Source organism: Trachypithecus francoisi, unplaced genomic scaffold (genome assembly GCF_009764315.1).
Source record: "Trachypithecus francoisi isolate TF-2019V2 unplaced genomic scaffold, Tfra_2.0 Lachesis_group9, whole genome shotgun sequence".
Classification (NCBI taxonomy): Eukaryota; Metazoa; Chordata; class Mammalia; order Primates; family Cercopithecidae; genus Trachypithecus; species Trachypithecus francoisi.
In genome coordinates, this window is record NW_022681474.1 from 19,180,049 (window position 1) to 19,197,288 (window position 17,240).

The 17,240-nt window shown below is 38.0% G+C and overlaps 1 protein-coding gene across 1 annotated transcript in view; it reads right to left on the reverse strand.

The window, feature by feature from the left end:
• CUBN (cubilin) overlaps positions 1-17,240 on the reverse strand; it is a 332,666-nt gene that overhangs the window by 54,771 nt on the left and 260,655 nt on the right. Inside the window, 2 exon segments of the mRNA XM_033208657.1 lie at positions 8,039-8,188; positions 9,963-10,119. Of these exon segments, the coding sequence (XP_033064548.1) occupies positions 8,039-8,188; positions 9,963-10,119 (307 nt within the window).

Below are 17,240 nucleotides of genomic sequence, written 5' to 3' on the forward strand. Positions count from 1 at the left end.
TCAAACTGCAACAGAATAAGAGTCTATGGTAGGAGCCAAAGATACTAAACTTAAAAAATGTCTGCAGCCATGTTTCCTGATACATTAAGGAAGCCAGGCTGCCATAAGGGAAAAAGAAGTTATTGTGCAGAAAGCAGCAAAAAGAGTGGGGAAGAGAGAGCATGCTGACAGATTCTTGTCCCTGGTTTCCTTTGTTCTAGAAGCCCTTCCTTTGATGAGATGAAAACACCCAGTATCTTTCTTATAAACCCTACCTAACTTGAAGATAATTTGCCACTCAAAGAATCTTGACAAATACTTTTTAAAAGTATATCGGTGCATTAAAGAGTTACCACACATTCTTAAATCATTTTAAGAATACATTCAGCTCCTTAGCTAAGTTTTTATTCAGCCTGCAGAAATCTTGAGGTATCAATTCAAGATATACATTTTTAAATTAACCTCAAAGAATTCCCTTATTTTGAAAATGCTGGAATAGAAATATGTCTAATTGGGCATAAATCTACAAGTTGAAAGCATGAAAGACTGAATTTCAATGGCCTTTTCATGTAATTAGAAGCAATATGATGTTGGAAAAAGAGGACAAAAAAGAAATAAATTAAACTCAGATTAATGGCTTGAATATTGCTAAATTATGTACCTTAGTTACAACCGTAGTATTTGTCTTTAAGACATCAAAAGCTCCACTGGAACTAAAAAAAATTTAAGTAGATGAGTTTGAGAATAAAACAATTGTGCATTAGTTATAGAAATATCTTTAGCAACAATATATCAAGTTATAAAACCAAAATCACAGAATGTAGGGAAAAACTGCTGATGCTGGATTGAAATCTTGGTCCCACATTTGATCAAATAGGCTGCTATGTATGTGTTCTTTAAGTATTAAAGAGTTAGTTGTTCAGTTGTTAGGCTAATGATATAGTTGATCACAGTGGCAGTTGCCTTAGAAAACAGTGAAAAGGCTGTGAAACACAAAGAAGTGTCACTTATACTTGATTATGTTGACAAATAGTTGATTAAAGGAACTAGTTGAAATACAGAAAGTTCATTCATTAAATGGCAGTGGCACGAGACATAATCAAAACTCATTAACAATTTATTAAATGCCTATATTGAACAATAAGGAAGTTTGTTGGGGAAATGCAGAGGAAGTTGAGAAGGGATTTTAGATTTTTTGTAGATGACAATAGAATATCAACTAACTAAACCAATTATGTAAGACAGTCTGCTCCTTCTCAAAGCCTGATTCAGTAAAATATAAAAGTTATAATATCTGGCAACTTATTTCATGGATTAAAACATTCTTGTATCCTTTCTAGTAGTCATTTCTTTAAGGTAGGATGTTATGCCCTTTCAAATTTTGTCCAAAAGAAATCAAACATGTACATAATATTAGAAGTCGGTAAAATTAGCTAAAGTCTAAGAAAATATCAAAAATTAACACGAATAAAGTAATATGCAAGAAAATGAGATATGTGTGTCACTAGGCATTAAGTACTTTACACACATACATCATATTCTAAAGTTCTATATATCCCATCACTGTATTAGGTCAAAAATATCAGCACGATTCTTCAGTGAAAAGGTGCTTGGTGACAGACTAAAGGCATCAGAAAATAATTATATTAAACACTTTCTCATCATTATTGGAAGAGCCAATCGCATGTATAATCAAAATATACACAACACTCTCATAATTGGGGTGATTGTCTTCTAGGGAGAGAAGGAAACTTAGTTGAGGTTTGGCAAAAGTTCTTCAAGGAGCAAGATGGCTATCAAAGTTGAGTTTATGAGCAAGAGGCGGCATTCGATCTGATATATGCGAACTTGTGAGGAAGAGAAGCACCCTGAAATTGAACAATACTTTCTCCGTGGACTAGAGTCCACGTCATGGGACCGGGAGCTCCGGTAATTCTTAACTCTATCTTCAACAAGTGACTTGATAGATATTTACTACTGAAATCTCTGAGCTATAAAATGATTCCCTATAATTTGTTTTATGACTATTTTCCATCCTTCCTAAAAACTTTAAAACACGTTCATTGTTTGAAATGGGCAAGGCTCTACGCCATGTAGTAAAATTTAATTTTTTGTTCTATTTTTCTGGGATTTATTACTGACCAACGTCTAATTCCAAACTTCATCATAGGTCTAAGAACTATGAGAGAATTGAAGGAAAACTAAGGATGAGTAATTTCACAAATAGAATAAACTTGTGGGATTTAGAATCGGACCACAATTTTTCTCCAAAGTCAGGGGAGGGGGTGGGCAGAGATACCAAAGAGGACTAGAGATGAGGGAAAGCCCTTTGTTTGGAATATTTTCATGTTGTAGATAAGATCAAGTATTTTCAGAAAATAAAAATGAGTTCTAGGGGCCAGGCACAGTGGCTCACGCCTGTAATCCCAACACTTTGGAAGGCTCAGGCAGGCAGATTACTTGAGGTCAGGAGTTTGAGACCAGCCTCAATTAGCCTAAAATACAACAATTAGCCGGGCATGGTGGCTGGTGCCTGTAATCCCAGCTACTTGGGAGGCTGAGCCATGAGACTTGCTTGAATCCAGGAAGCAGAGGTTGCAGTGAGCCGAGATTGTACCACTGTAGTCCAGCCTGGGCAATAGAGCAAGCCTCTGGGAAGGAAAGAAGGAAGGAAGGAAGGAAGGAAGAAGGAAGGAAGGAAGGAAGGGAGGGAGGGAGGGAGGGAGGGAGGGAGGGAGGGAGGGAGGGAAGAGAGGGAGGGAGCGAGGGAGGGAAGGAGGGAGGGAGGGAAAGAAACGGGTTCTAGGCAGAGGCACATGAATTACCGGGCAGCGGTGACTGAGATCTGTCATCTGTCTTGTTAACTTTACCCTGAGTAGCTGGCAGACTGGTCTCCTCTACGGAGGCATGATTCAGAGGAGGGGGAAGTAGGTACTAGTATACAGCTAAGTTCCATTGTGCACAAAGGTCAAACAAATTAAAGTAAATTCGAGTGTAGCACAGGCAAACAAGGGATTTCACAGAAATGACACCGCCCCTCTAGTGCTCTGCCAATTGAGTAAAATATCAATAGGAAACATTTCAAAAGGACCATTGCCCACTTTTTTCTAAAATAATGTGAAATGCGACCACATTCTGAATTCTTTAGAAACAACTGAGAAAGCAAAGAGAAGAAACAGTAGTTGAGCAATACTAGTTTTAAAAACATTTTAAAGAAAACTGGCAAAACTGATTTATTGTGCTTCTTGATGGGGAAAAAAGTCAAAAAGAAAAATCTAAAACTAATTTTTTTTTTTTTTACTTTTTTTGTTTAAGTTTTCTATTAGGTATAACCCATAAACTGGGACTTAAGTTAATCAAAGAGAATGTAGGCAAATACTAGGTGTGAATCTGGGCACACTCCTCTTGGGGCTTTGAAGCCATCTCTAGAGGACAATGAGCAAAGGCACTTGGCCCTTTGGTGCTTCCATCTCATGTGCTAAGTTCTGCTCCACCCTCCAATACTTGTCAAGAATTACTGGATCTGAGAAAAACTGAGTTTACAGTTTACTGCATGTAGAATTTTTAAGTTGAGAATTTCTAAATTTCTCATTATCACCAAGATGAATTAATGTTACTATCTAATTTTTTTTTTTTTTTTTTTGACACAGAGTCTCGCTCTGTCGCCTAGGCTGGAGTGCAGTGGTGCAATCTCGGCTCACTGCAAGCTCCACCTCCTGGGTTCACACCATTCTCCCGCCTCAGCCTCCTAAGTAGCTGGGACTATAGGTGCCCACCACCATCCTGGCAAATTATTTGTATTTTGTTTAGTAGAGATGGGGTTTCACCATGTTAGCCAGGATGGTCTCCATCTCCTGACCTCATGAGCCGCCCACCTCGGCCTCCCAAAGGGCTGGGATTACAGGCGTGAGCCACCGCACCCGGCCTACTATCTAATTTTAATGAAAGAATAATCAGGTTTAGAAGGCACTGGCTTGCTTCAGTTTGCCTCATGAAGTGCTCTATCTATGAAGAAAACTGGATATATATATATATATTTTTTTTTTTTAGCAGATTGAGGGCATCTAGTTGGCTACATGAATAACGAGAACATAAAAGTTTATTTTTGGACTGTTTAATATTTGGGAAAATAAAATAAGCATTTATTTAATAATACTAGATTCCAAAATAAGGACAAACATCAATACTCTGTAGTTCATGGAATGTCCAGCATTGGAAATGTAAAAGCAATGAGAAAGTTAGAGAAATTTAGACCAACATTAAACTTGGAGCAACTTACTTTGTGGTAAGCGGAAAGTAGGTCACTGAGCCTTTGTAACCTGAGAGTAGCATGTGGTTCAACAATCTGTATTTTTCCCTTCATAATAAAACCTTCCCTAAGCAGTTGTCAATGTTTAGTAGATGCCATACAGGGACAAGTGTGTTTCCTCACAGTATTTTGTAGCCTGGGATATCACATCTTTTCCTTGCCAATTCCACCTTTTGTGCTAATGGTCCACCAAGACGACAGATCTAGAACCTTCATCACCACCTAAGTCAACACTGGCTCTGCTGGGATCCTGGGCTCAGAAATGCTTAGCCATTTGAACAGAGTCTCTCAGAAATAGTTCCAAGCGCCTATAGCAGCTAGAAAGGCCAAGGCTCCTTCAATAAAGCTATGACCTTCCCTGAGAGCAATTCTCAGTTTCATCACAATATATTGCACATGAATCCCTCAGGCTCACTTTAGAAGGGCTAGGGAAAGGTTACTTTTACTGTAGCTAGCGAATCTCTAGCTTGGTGATGGTATTCAATAAATGTCAGCATTGATATGGTTAAGGATAAGAACCTAATTATAAAATAAATTTGATTAATGCCACCCTTTTGGGGAATCATCATAATTCGATGAATCTATAGCCAGAAATTACTCAGGCAGCAGTTTGAAAATGCTGAACATTTAAACACTGGAAATGTCAAAAAGCATTGTCGTAAGGATATCATTTTAGAAAAGAATCAGTCTTCAACTGGGTGAGGATTGGCAAATCCATTAGTGGAAGCAGAAATCAATCTACCATTATCTGACTTTCAGAACTACTATTATACATATATACATATACATATATATATTAGACACACACATATAGCAAAGTGCTATATATATATATATAAGTATCAGAAATGAAGCTGAAGTAATTTTCACAAAGCCACTTGAATAGCAGTAAGTGGCTGACCTGTCATTAAGATCCATCCTAAATGCTGTGCTCACTTTCCCTGTACTACAGTGAAATATTCCAGGGTTGCTCCCCTTTATCTCATCTGCTCAACTGAGCTCAGGGAGCTGTCTCAGGTCACTATAGAGTCTCTTATAATAATACATATACCATTGGTATCAGCAGTGCTTTCTGTGGCTTTATAGTATAATTACTAGTCTCCTTTCTTAGTCTGAATGATATGGTCTTGTGAGATGCACTGTTTATTTAACTTAACGAGCACAAACACAAAATCCAAGCCACATGTTGTTCCCCTGCTATTAAAATAATTGTCCTCAATTATAAAAATAACATAAAAGCTATAAAGAAGAAAATAAGTATCTCGAATAAATCTGTCACACAGTGGTGACAACTCTCGAGGTACTGGTTTAATAGCCTTATAGATTTTATTCACACACATGTTATTTTAAAAAGAAAAGTGGATCATCTTATACAAACTATTTTGCCCTCCCTCAAGCCTTCATATATCATGGACATCTTTTTATGGTACTGGGATTTTGTGCTAGCAAATGCTGAAAAGATGCCATTTTACTTTATATTCTGTTTTTACAGTGACATACATTGATTTATACTTGGCATTGTTTTAAGCAAACACATGTGCCAAAAATTACAACTGCAGAGAAGTAGGAAAAGGCAGTGAGGTCAGAGGAAAAAGGATTAAGTGAGAAAAGTTTTGTTAAATTTATCCATTTATGAGTTCTGACATGTCATTTTTATAAACCATAGATTTTCCAGATGTTGAATGCTATAGAACATTTTGCAAAGTGTAACTTTTCATTGCCATGAGAGACTGGCCCAAGAGTAAGAAATTTCGAATATACCGAGGTAGCTTGACAAATCTGCAGATAAATTGTGGTTTAGAAATAGAAAGTTGATATGTAAAAAAAAATTAATATGGTTATAAGTGGTTGAAATTACCCGTCTATTTGAAAGGATTTCTTTTCCACTGTGTCAAAGCCTCCATTAAACACCAAGTTGTGTCTATTGTCAGTCAAAGCCCAGCCCAAATCAGCATCTCCACTGTTCCCTCTGCCAACAGCCCGTTCCCTAGAACGGGAGAATGAACACAGAGGGGCGCTAGTGGTCAGGAACTCAGGCACTGATGAGTGAGGACTGAGAAGATGAAGATGACCCAGATGAAGCAGAAGAAAGAACACCCCACGGTAATATTTAATAAAAGCAGGGCACATATATTAATTTTTTTTGAGACAGAGTTTTGCTTTTATTGCCCAGGCTGGAGTACAATGGCACGATCTTGGCTCACCGCAACCTCTGCCTCCTGGGTTCAAGCAATTCTCCTGCCTCAGCCTCCTGAGTAGCTGGGATTACAGGCATGTGCCACCATGCCCGGCTAATTTTATATTTTTAATAGAGACAGGTTTTCTCCACGTTGGTCAGGCTGGTCTTGAACTCCTGACCTCAGGTGATCCGCCCACTTCAGCCTCCCAAAGTGCTGGGATTACAGATGTAAGCCACCGCACCCAGCCTATATTAATTTTATTAATTCACTCGCTCATTCAATATTTATTGAACACCTATGTTGACTCAACAAGACAGTTTCTCTCACTGGTTTGGTTAATAGTGTGTGCATGAATGTGGGTGTGTGTGTGCACGTGTATGTGTATAAACTTTAAACGCAAATGAATAAATTAAAAGCTATGTTAACATGAAACGTTTCAGACTTATTTTCTTTAAGCAATTTATGCAATACTTGTGTTCCTAAAGTTCCATTATATATTTTTTTACTTCTGGATGGAATACATAGAATAATACTTGTGTTTTAAAAATTGGATGAAATTTTAATCATGTTTACATTAAATCTACTCTGTAACATATTTTCAATACTTTCTTTAAATGGTGAGTTTTAGACTTCTGCCTCCACTTACTCCTCACTCATTTTTGAAGAATCAGTTAGAGTTTACTTAAGAATAAACTTATCTTCCATGGCTATTATCAAAAGACAAGAGATAAGTTTTGGCAAGGATATGGAGAAAAGGGAACTTTTCCTTATACACTCTTGATAGGAATGTAAATTAGTGCAGCCATTATGGAAAAATGCATGGCAGTTTCCCAAAACATTAAAAATAGAACTGCCATATGATCTGGCAAGTTCACTTCTGGGCATAGATCCAAAGGAAATCAAATCAGTGTGTCAAAGAGATTATCTGTACTGTCGTGTTCATTGCAGCATGATTCATAACGGCCAAGACATGGAATCGACCTGAGTGTCCATCAATGAATGAATGGATAAAGAAAATGTGGTAGATATGCACAATGGAATACTCTTTGGCGTTAAAAAAGAAAGAAATCTTGTCATTTGTGACAACATGGATAACCTGGAGGACATTATGCTAAGTGAAACAAGCTACACACAGAAAGGCAAATATTACATGATCTCACTAGCATGAGGAATGTAAAAATGTGGAACTCACAGAAGCAGAGAGTAGAATGGTGGTTGCCAGAGGTTGGGAAGGTATGTGGGAGTGGAGATTTAGGATATGCTGGTCACAGGATACAAAATTTCAGCCAGGAGGAATAAGTTCAGGAGATCTATTGTACAACATGGTGCCGATAGCTAATAACAAGGTTGAATACCTGAAATACTTAAGTACTTGCTGAATACTTAAAAACTGCTAAGAGAGATTTTAAATGCTCTCACCATAAAAAGTGGTAAATGAGTGAGTAGACATGCTAATTAACTGGATTTAGCCACTCCACAACATGTACATACGTCAAAACATGTTGTACGCCATAAATATAAAATTTTTGCTTGTCAATTAAACATAATTTTTTTAAAAGAATAAACTTACCTTCTAAGTGGAAAGACACAAAAGTCAAGAGGACCACTGACAGAGGATTAGCCTCTATGACATAGATGCAATTCATGTTGTTGTCATATTGTTTTGGGTAATTTGGAGAAATGATGTAACCTGAAGGGCCAGTGAAATTACTTCCGCATCCTATGTGGGAACAAAACGTCATCATCAGACCATTTTTTTCTCATGTATCTATTTTGTCAGTGAAGGAAAGATGCATGTTCCTAAATTCTCTAGAGATATCATTCCCTGAGATATTCCAAACGGAAGAAGCAAGAACGAAGAGAATAAAGCTCTGATTTAAAAACATACATATGTGCATAATAAGATCATTATATATTTTTAGAAAATGCTGCAGAGTTTTATGGGCTGAGTCCAAGAAATAGTACCACAAATCTACTGCAACTGCCTTAATATCAGGTATTAAGAAAGGATAAATGAGCAAAGATTGAATATGGTTCATGTAGATAAAGAAATAAAGCTGATAAAAAAGGATTTGCACTTGATTAGTACTTTACACAATTAATGTTTTTAAAATGTCTTATTATTAGAAAACTGCTATTTTTGTTACCATTGTAATCTAGCCAAAACAATGGTTGCTTTTTAAAACTATGTGGATTTATTAATCCCAACTCTTATCAAATTCTTACATGCATCCCTGGTTTTCAAAACAAAAAGAAATATCTTTTCAGCACTAAAATGATTTGTTTTCATATAACCATTGACTAGTTAATCCACTTCACTCTCTGATCTATCAAGCATGAAAATATCTGTATTCTTTTAAATTGACATTAAAACACACACATGTACATTTACACAGTGGACCACCTGCAGACCTAAGATTTAGTCTGGGGTTGTCTTTCAGTACTTCCTTTCCAGCACTCTCTGATTCAGGCTGAAACACCTGTCTATTGTATTATTTCCTCTAATTCCTTTCCTCAAACATTTCCCCAAACAGTGGTTTGCTATGAGTGGCTACACTTGATTTAACTCAGCCAACAGACACACACTCTTGCTTCTCTGAAAACTGAAAACTGCTACATTTCCCACAAATCTAATAGTGTACAGTAGCTAGAAAAGTAGATCCATCCTTCCTAACCAAAATTAGGAAGGAATAGTCCCAAAGAAACTGGCTCCCAAAGTTGACTGAGCATGAAAACCCTCTGGATGACAGTTAAAACATGCAAGACCAGCCGGGAACGGTGGCTCACGCCAGCACTTTGGGAGGCCAAGGAGGGCAGTTCACGAGGTCAAGAGATCGAGACCATCCTGGCCAACATGGTGAAACCCTGTTTCTACTAAAATTACAAAAAAAAAAAAAAAATTAGCTGGGCATGGTGGTGCGAGCCTGTAGTCCCAGCTACTTGGGAGGCTAAGGCAGGAGAGTTGCTTGAACCCGGGAGGTGGAGGTTGCAGTGAGCCGAGATTGCACCACTGCACTGCAGCCTGGTGACAGAGTGAGACTCCGTCTCAAAAAAAAAAAAAAAAAAAAAAAAAACATGCAAGACATTGCTTATGGAAATTCTGAATTCAGACAGGCCTGGGGTGAGGCTCAGGAATCTGCATGTGTTTCAAGCCCCCCAGGGGATTCTGCGGTCAAGGTGTCACAGGCCAGCCACACTTGGTTGTTTGCTAACTAACTAGCCACCTGTGCTTCTGCCCAATATCAGCCCACTCTGGGTGCCAGGCTTATTTCTAGATGTTGGCTCGTGCCTCTCATGGCTTTTATATCACTTCTCAATTCGGTTCTGTTCTCACTGATATTTGGAAGAGAGGTGTCTTCTCAGGATTCAGTGACTCATCCTCCCCGTAGACCCCCAAGCTCGTCCCCTAGACCCCCAGGTTTAGCCAACTCTGCCGGCCTGTGACAACCACACCCCCTCAAAGACCTCTGGGTTTGGTTCTTAGGGTTACTTACGGCTAACAAAGGATGCAGAGAAGCCCTGAGCTGGCGCCTCCTGAGACTGGAAGACGGCAGTGAATGTGTTACTCGGTGTGATGATGGGACCCGGCGCCACATTCCCACAGCCGGTGGCTAGCAGGGCTTTGTCGACCTCCTCAGGGCCTGCCCACACCTAGCAGGGACATACACAGAACTTTAATGCTCGAGGGTTTCCCATCAATATTTTAATGCACTTAAGTTTCAAAATAACGGCACTCACACATATACAGAACTAAGCATAAGAGTAAACAAAACTTGGACAAATCTGCAGTATTTTCTTTTGAGAATAATTTTTTCTAAAGCTGCTTTTAAAATAGTGTGTCCCATTCTTGACTTCTCTAAGGTGATGGCGTTCCTTTTTGCATAGCTGGGTGGTGATTTTTTTAAAATCCAGCTTCCTGGATCACTGTTCAGTTTCCTCCTAACTTCTAGTTGCCCTGACCTAGCCCGGGTGCTGAGGGAGACGGAGCAGCCAGGTGGAACTCAGCCCTGCTCCTGGGAAGATAGCAAATTGTAGTCGCAGCTGGACAATGCCACCAAGCAAGAGGCACATTGTGGTGCATGAAGAAAGTGGGCATGAATTCCAAGTATACGTATAATCAGCATGAACTGGAATAAATCAGAACACTTCTTGGCTGTGTGGAATTGTAAGGTCCATTTCGATGGAAGGCTGACATCCAGTCAGTGTGTGCTATTCACCAAAGATTGGGTTGGCAACTCCCAAGTAGACCTGGGCTGTCACTTAATTGGTCTGGCCACTTTGAATGACCGAATGTGTATACTCATTCAAAAAAAACAGTTGCGGCCGGGCGTGGTGGCTCAAGCCTGTAATCCCAGCACTTTGGGAGGCCGAGACGGGCGGATCACGAGGTCAGGAGATCGAGATCATCCCGGCTAACACGGTGAAACCCCGTCTCTACTAAAAAATACAAAAATCTAGCCGGGCGAGGTGGCGGGCGCCTGTAGTCCCAGCTACTCGGGAGGCTGAGGCAGGAGAATGGCGTAAACCCGGGAGGCGGAGCTTGCAGTGAGCTGAGATCCGGCCACAGCACTCCAGCCTGGGCGACAGAGTGAGACTCTGTCTCAAAAAAAAAAAAAAAAAAAAAAAACAGTTGCTGGGAAATACATGGTGAGCACCAAAATTCCAAATCAAACCAATTCTTATCAGTCCAGGGAAAAACGGAGACATTAATCACAGAATCATACATTTACATGCAAAATTCCAGCTATAAACAAGGCATTACGGTGAGGCTGTTGAGAATATCCGATTGGTGGCTTTATCTAACTGGCGGAGGTGAGCCTGCCCCGAGGGAACCCCGATGTCAGGAAGGGCCATGGCTAGTTCAGAGAACAGAGAGAAAACCAAGGGGGAAGCGGTGAGGAAGGCTGCAGAGGGGGCTGCAGGGCATGTTAGAGACTCGGGCCACTGTCCTGAATACAGCAAGGAGCCACCAGGAAGCTTGGTTTTTGGAAAACATTACAATTCGGAAAACAGGAGTCAGTCAGGTAGGTTTTGCCCTAGTTCAGGTGGGCGATCATGGTATCTTGAGTCACATGAATATACATAACTTGGGGGAAAGAAACATTAAACATATTAACCAGAGAAGCTCATCCTAGTTCAGAGGTCTCAACTAGGAGCAATTTTGGGACCTCTGGCAAGGTCTGGAGGCATTTTTCTATGGTGTGGTGGGTAGAATCTAGTGGGCGGGGCCAGGACTATCGCTAGGCATCCTATAGTGCATGCACAGGACAACCTCTCTCCCAACAGAGAATTATCTCAATCAAGGATGTAATTAAGTGTGTATTAATCTTACTTGATTATTCAACATTTTCTTCGATTGGAACGATACAGAATTACTCATTCCAAATACATCTTTTTTCAAGGATATGCCTCACCCAGAGCAATAAAACATCAAGTCATTAAAAACATTTCTACTGGGAAATCAGTCCATAGGAAGAGATGTGAAATAGCACTGATTCATAGCATTGGTTTAATAATTCTCAGCTCCTTAAAGCCATACCATTTCAATTGATTTTTAGGCACTGGGTATCCAGCTGTTAGTCATCCTACTGAAGACAAATTATATTAGCCATTTATTAGATAAGAGAGGTGCCTGCTGCTGGACCTACCGAGAACAAAAGTGCAGATATTCTGCCAAATGCCTAAGATCAATAAAAATGTCAGGAAAAAAAATGCACATCCTCAATTTTACTTAATGACCTCTAATTAGATTTCTCCCTAATCAACTATCCAAGGAAACAGTATATGGCAGTTTTTTAATCCACATTTCATAAAATTATAAACATAATTTTTAAGAGATAATCTGTGTGTGTATATGTATATATATATATACAATATATATATACAATACATATATATATATATTTGAGACACGGTCTCACTGTCACTCAGGCTGGAGTGCAGTGGCATGATCACAGCTCACTGCAGTCTCGACCTTCTGGGCTCAGGTGATCTTCCCACCTCAGCCTCCCAAGTAACTGGGACTACAGGTGCATGCAACCATGCCTGGCTAGTTTTTTTATTTTTTTGTAGAGACGGGGTTGTACCATGTTGCCCAGGCTGGTCTCAAACTCCTGGACTCAAGTGATCTGCCTGCCTTGGTCTCCCAAAGTGCTGGGGTTACAGGCATAAGACACCATGCCTGGGCCATATACTATATTTTTACAAACATTACTAAACAGGCAAAGTAAGAAGGGCTGAAACTTAATAAAGAACCTCAAGTTCTTTAATGAAGGAATCCAAGAATGCTTAAGTGCTTATACTTTTCTGAAGTCATTAATTATAGATCTGACATCTCTACCTTTTGGCCCAGGAACATAAGTTTAATGATAATGATGACAATGTTGACAACGATGGTAAAGAGTTATTCAATATTCATTTCTGCCTTGCCTATCAAGAACTCATTTCATTGGCTATATGACAGAGGACTCATCAAAACTACATTGAACCTACAAAATGTTACTTAATTGTCATCACGTCAAAAACTTTCTGATTTTTCTTAGTGTTCTATACAATTCAGTCAGGTTGTAGGTTATATTTTATCATTCAAGTATTTTTTAAACAAATGTTTACTGACATAATTGCAGATTCACATACATTTGTAAGATATAATACAGAGAAATTCCTAGTATACATTTCTGAGCTCCCCTAACACTGACATCTTGCAAAACTGTAGTATACTATCACAACTAGGTTACTGGCATTGATAAAACTCACCAATCTTACTCAATTTCCTAGTTTTACTTGAACTCGTGTGTGTGTGTGTATTAAGTTATATACAAGTTGTACACAACTGCATTCAAGATACTGAAATTCCAACACCACAAGAATCCTTAAGTTACTCTTGTTATTTATAACCACACACAATTTACTCCTACATTTTCTTCTCTCTAACCTCTGGCTCTGTGTTTTCCATTTCTAAAACACTATCATTTCAAAATATTATATAAACGGAACAGCAGAGTATGTAACCTTTGGAGATTGCCTTTTTTCACTTGCCATAATCCCCCAGTGATTTGTCCAAATTATTAATCTATGAATAGTTTGTTTTTATTCAGGAATTACATTCCACGGTAAGCAAGTACCACAATTTATTTAACCATTCACCTGTTGAAAAGCCTTAGTGCTGGTTTCAACTATTACAAATAAAGGTGCTATTTATATAGATTCATACACAAGTTTTTGTGTAAACATAGTTTTCATTTCTCTGGGATAAATGCTCAGAGTGCAATTGGTAAATATTGATCTTCCAATAGGTGTGTAGTGATAGCTCAATGTGGTTTTAATTCATACTTCTCCAGAAGTTAACAATGTTGAATATCTTTTCTGGTATTTATCATCTGTATAGTCTCTTTGGTGGAATATCTGTCCATGTCTTTTGCCCATATTCTAATAGGATTGTTTGTATTTTACTCTTGAGTTTGAGAGTTCTTTATATATTATACATAGTAGTACATTGCCTATGTGAAGAAAATGAACAGATCGGCTACAGACTGGATGAAAACATTTCACACAGCATAAGATTTTTAATTTAAATGAGGTAAAATTCATCATTTTCTTTTCTCTTACAAATCATTCTTTTGCTGTTTCATCTAAGACCTCTTTACCTATCTCCAGGTCCTGAAGACATCTACTATTTTTTTTCTCTGAAAGTTTTATATTTTACTTTTCAGTCTATCATCTATTTTGAGTGAGGTTTTCTACAAAATGTGAGGTTTAGGTTGAGATTCATATTTTTTGCCTGTGGATGTTCAATTGCTGTAGTACCATTTATTGAAAAGACTATTCTCCCTACAATGGAATGTTTTTGCACCTGTTAAAAATCAATTGAGCATGTTTGTGTGAGTGTATTTCTAGGTTCTCTATTTTAATCTGAGCTTTCAGCCAATACCACATTGTCTTGATTACTGTAACTAAGATAAGTAAGCCTAGGTAAATAGTAAGGTAGAATTCTTCCTCCCATTTTATTCTTCTTTTCCACGATTCTTTTAGCCATTGAAGGGTCTGTGCCTTCCATATAAGTTGTGGAAAAAGTTGTCTATGTCTACAAAAGACTTTGGAGAAATTTTGATAGGAATTGCAATAAACCTATCCATCATTTTGAGGAGAAGGGACATCTTTACTATGTTGAGTCTTCCAATTCATAACTATAATTGTCTCTTTCATTTAAGTCTATGCCAGCATTTCATTATTTTTAGTACCCAGATCCTGCACATATTCATTTAGGGCTTACTTGGCAATGAGACCATTTCTACATCTACACTGATCCATCTGACCCTTACGAGGCACTTCCCACGGGAAAGAATGGACGATTGAGGGAGACAGAGCTTTCTCCTGTTTGGCCTCTTATACCACAGCAGAAAATGATGAAAGACATGACTGTTACTTACATATTGGCCTGTTGTTTTAATTAGCTACTCCAACACTTGGCAGTTCACTTCTCTCCAGCTCAGCTCCATGCTTAACAAGATATTCTTTCTGTTATTGTTTTTTTTTAGTTCAGTTTTAATATAGTCAAAGAACACACTCTGTATTTCAATTCCTTGACTTGGTTGAGGTTTTTTGATGTCTCAGGATATGATCTACCTTGGAATGTTACAAGAGTTCCTAAAAAATTGTGTATTCTGATGTTGCTGTGTGGTGTATTTTATACACACATACACACACACACACACACACACACACACGTCAATCAGATCCTATTGATTGATGGTTTTCTAGAGTTCTTCTATATCCTTGCCAATTATCTGTCTAGTCGTTTATCAGTTACTGAGAGGAGAGTGCTGAAGTCCTCAGCTATAAATGAAGATTTGTCTACTTCCCTTCTTAGCTCTATCGGTTATTGCTTTATATATTTTGTGCCTCTGTTGTTTGGTGAACACACATATAGGATCATTATGTCTTCCTGGTGGATTGATCCTTTTATCATTATGTAAGATTCCTTTTTTCTGTTGTAATTTTCTGTACTCTAAAGTCTACTTCATCAGATATAAATATATCTACTCCTGCTTTTTTTGGTTAACCTTTGCATGACATCCTTTTCCATCCTTTTACTTTTCATGTACCTATGTGGTTGAATTTGAAATCAGTTTATTATCACTTAGGTCATGTTTTGGATTGATAACCTGTATTGTGACTGGTCTAACTAAACTATTTACAATTAAAATGCTGATATATATATATATATATATCATTCTATGTCTACATTTTATCATATGTTTTCTATTTACTTTATCTCTTTTTGGTCCTCTATTTCTCTTTTCTTGACTTCTTGGGGATTCCATTTTGATTGATATTAGCATTTTTCTGTACATCTCTTCATACAGTTTTGGTAGTGGTTGTTCTGGGTTTGACAACATGCCTACGTGATTATAGTAGTCTACCAGCATCCACCTCTGACCACTTGTGGAAATGTGATTTCCATTTAGATCCCCTTTCAACTTTTCCATATCATTATATTGAGTATCAGAGGGCATTATAATCTGTTTTATTAAATGTGATTCACAGGCTTTATGAGGAAAAGGATATTCTATTGTATGTATACGTATTTTTTCTTTTTCCACATTCCTTTTTTTTTTTCTCATGCTCCAAGATTCTTTAATAATTTCATTTTTGTTTGAAGAAATTCTGTTTGACCATCTTTAATGGTAGGTCTCCTAGCAATAATTTTGTTTAGTTGTCCTTCATATGAGAAGCTTTTATTTCCTCTTTACTCCTGAAAGATAGTTTTCCAGATATAAAATGTATGGTTGACAATTCCTCTGTTTCAGCACTTGAAGAATATAGTGTCAATTCCTCATGGCCTCCATGGTTTCGGATGAGAAATCTGCTTTTATTCTAACTGGTCTTCCTCTCTAGGTAATGTTCCAATTCTCTCTGACTGCTTTCAAGACTTTTTGTTTACCTTCAGTGTCCAGCAGTTTAATTAAGATAGGTCTGAACTTAAATTCCTTTGTGTTTATCTTGGTTTAGCTTCACTCGGCTTCTTGAACCTATAGGTGTGTTTCTTTTGCTAAATTTGGGAAAGTTTACAGCCACTAGTTCTTTGACTGTTCTTTCAGCTACACTCTCTCCTCTCCCTTTGAGAAAATGTTGAATCTTTTGTTATTGTCCATGAGTCCCTAAGTCTGTGTTGATCTAGTTTGTTGGTTTTTTCAGTCTATTTTCTTTTTGTTGTGCAGATTGGGTGAATTCCATTGCTCTGTCCTCAGGTTCACTGATTCTATTCTCTGTCATCTCCACGCTACTCTTGAGCCTATTCAGCATATTCTTGATTTATGTTATTGTATTTTTCAATTCTATAATTGCCATTTAGTTCTTTATTGCAAGCACTATTTCTTTGCTGATATTTTCTATTTGTTTCAAGAGAACTCGTCAGTGATTGTTGAAGCATGTTTATGGAAGCTACTTCAACATCCTTGTCATATATTTCAACATCTGATTTATCTCACTGTTGACATCACTTGATTCTTCTCTCTTTCAAGTTGTGATGTTCTTGATTCCTGATACAATGTATTCTTTCTGATTGTATCCTGGACATGTTATTTATTATGTTAGGAGACTTTAGGTCCTATTCAAATCTTTTATTTTAGCAGGCTGTCACCCTGTTTATGTTTACCACGTGGCCTTACATACTTTGTGGTGGAATTTTGGTCTGCTTGGTTTACATGCTGCTACTAGGGCTCTCACTAGTTTTTGCTGGTGCTACCTGAGGGGCTCTGTGTGTTTCTCAA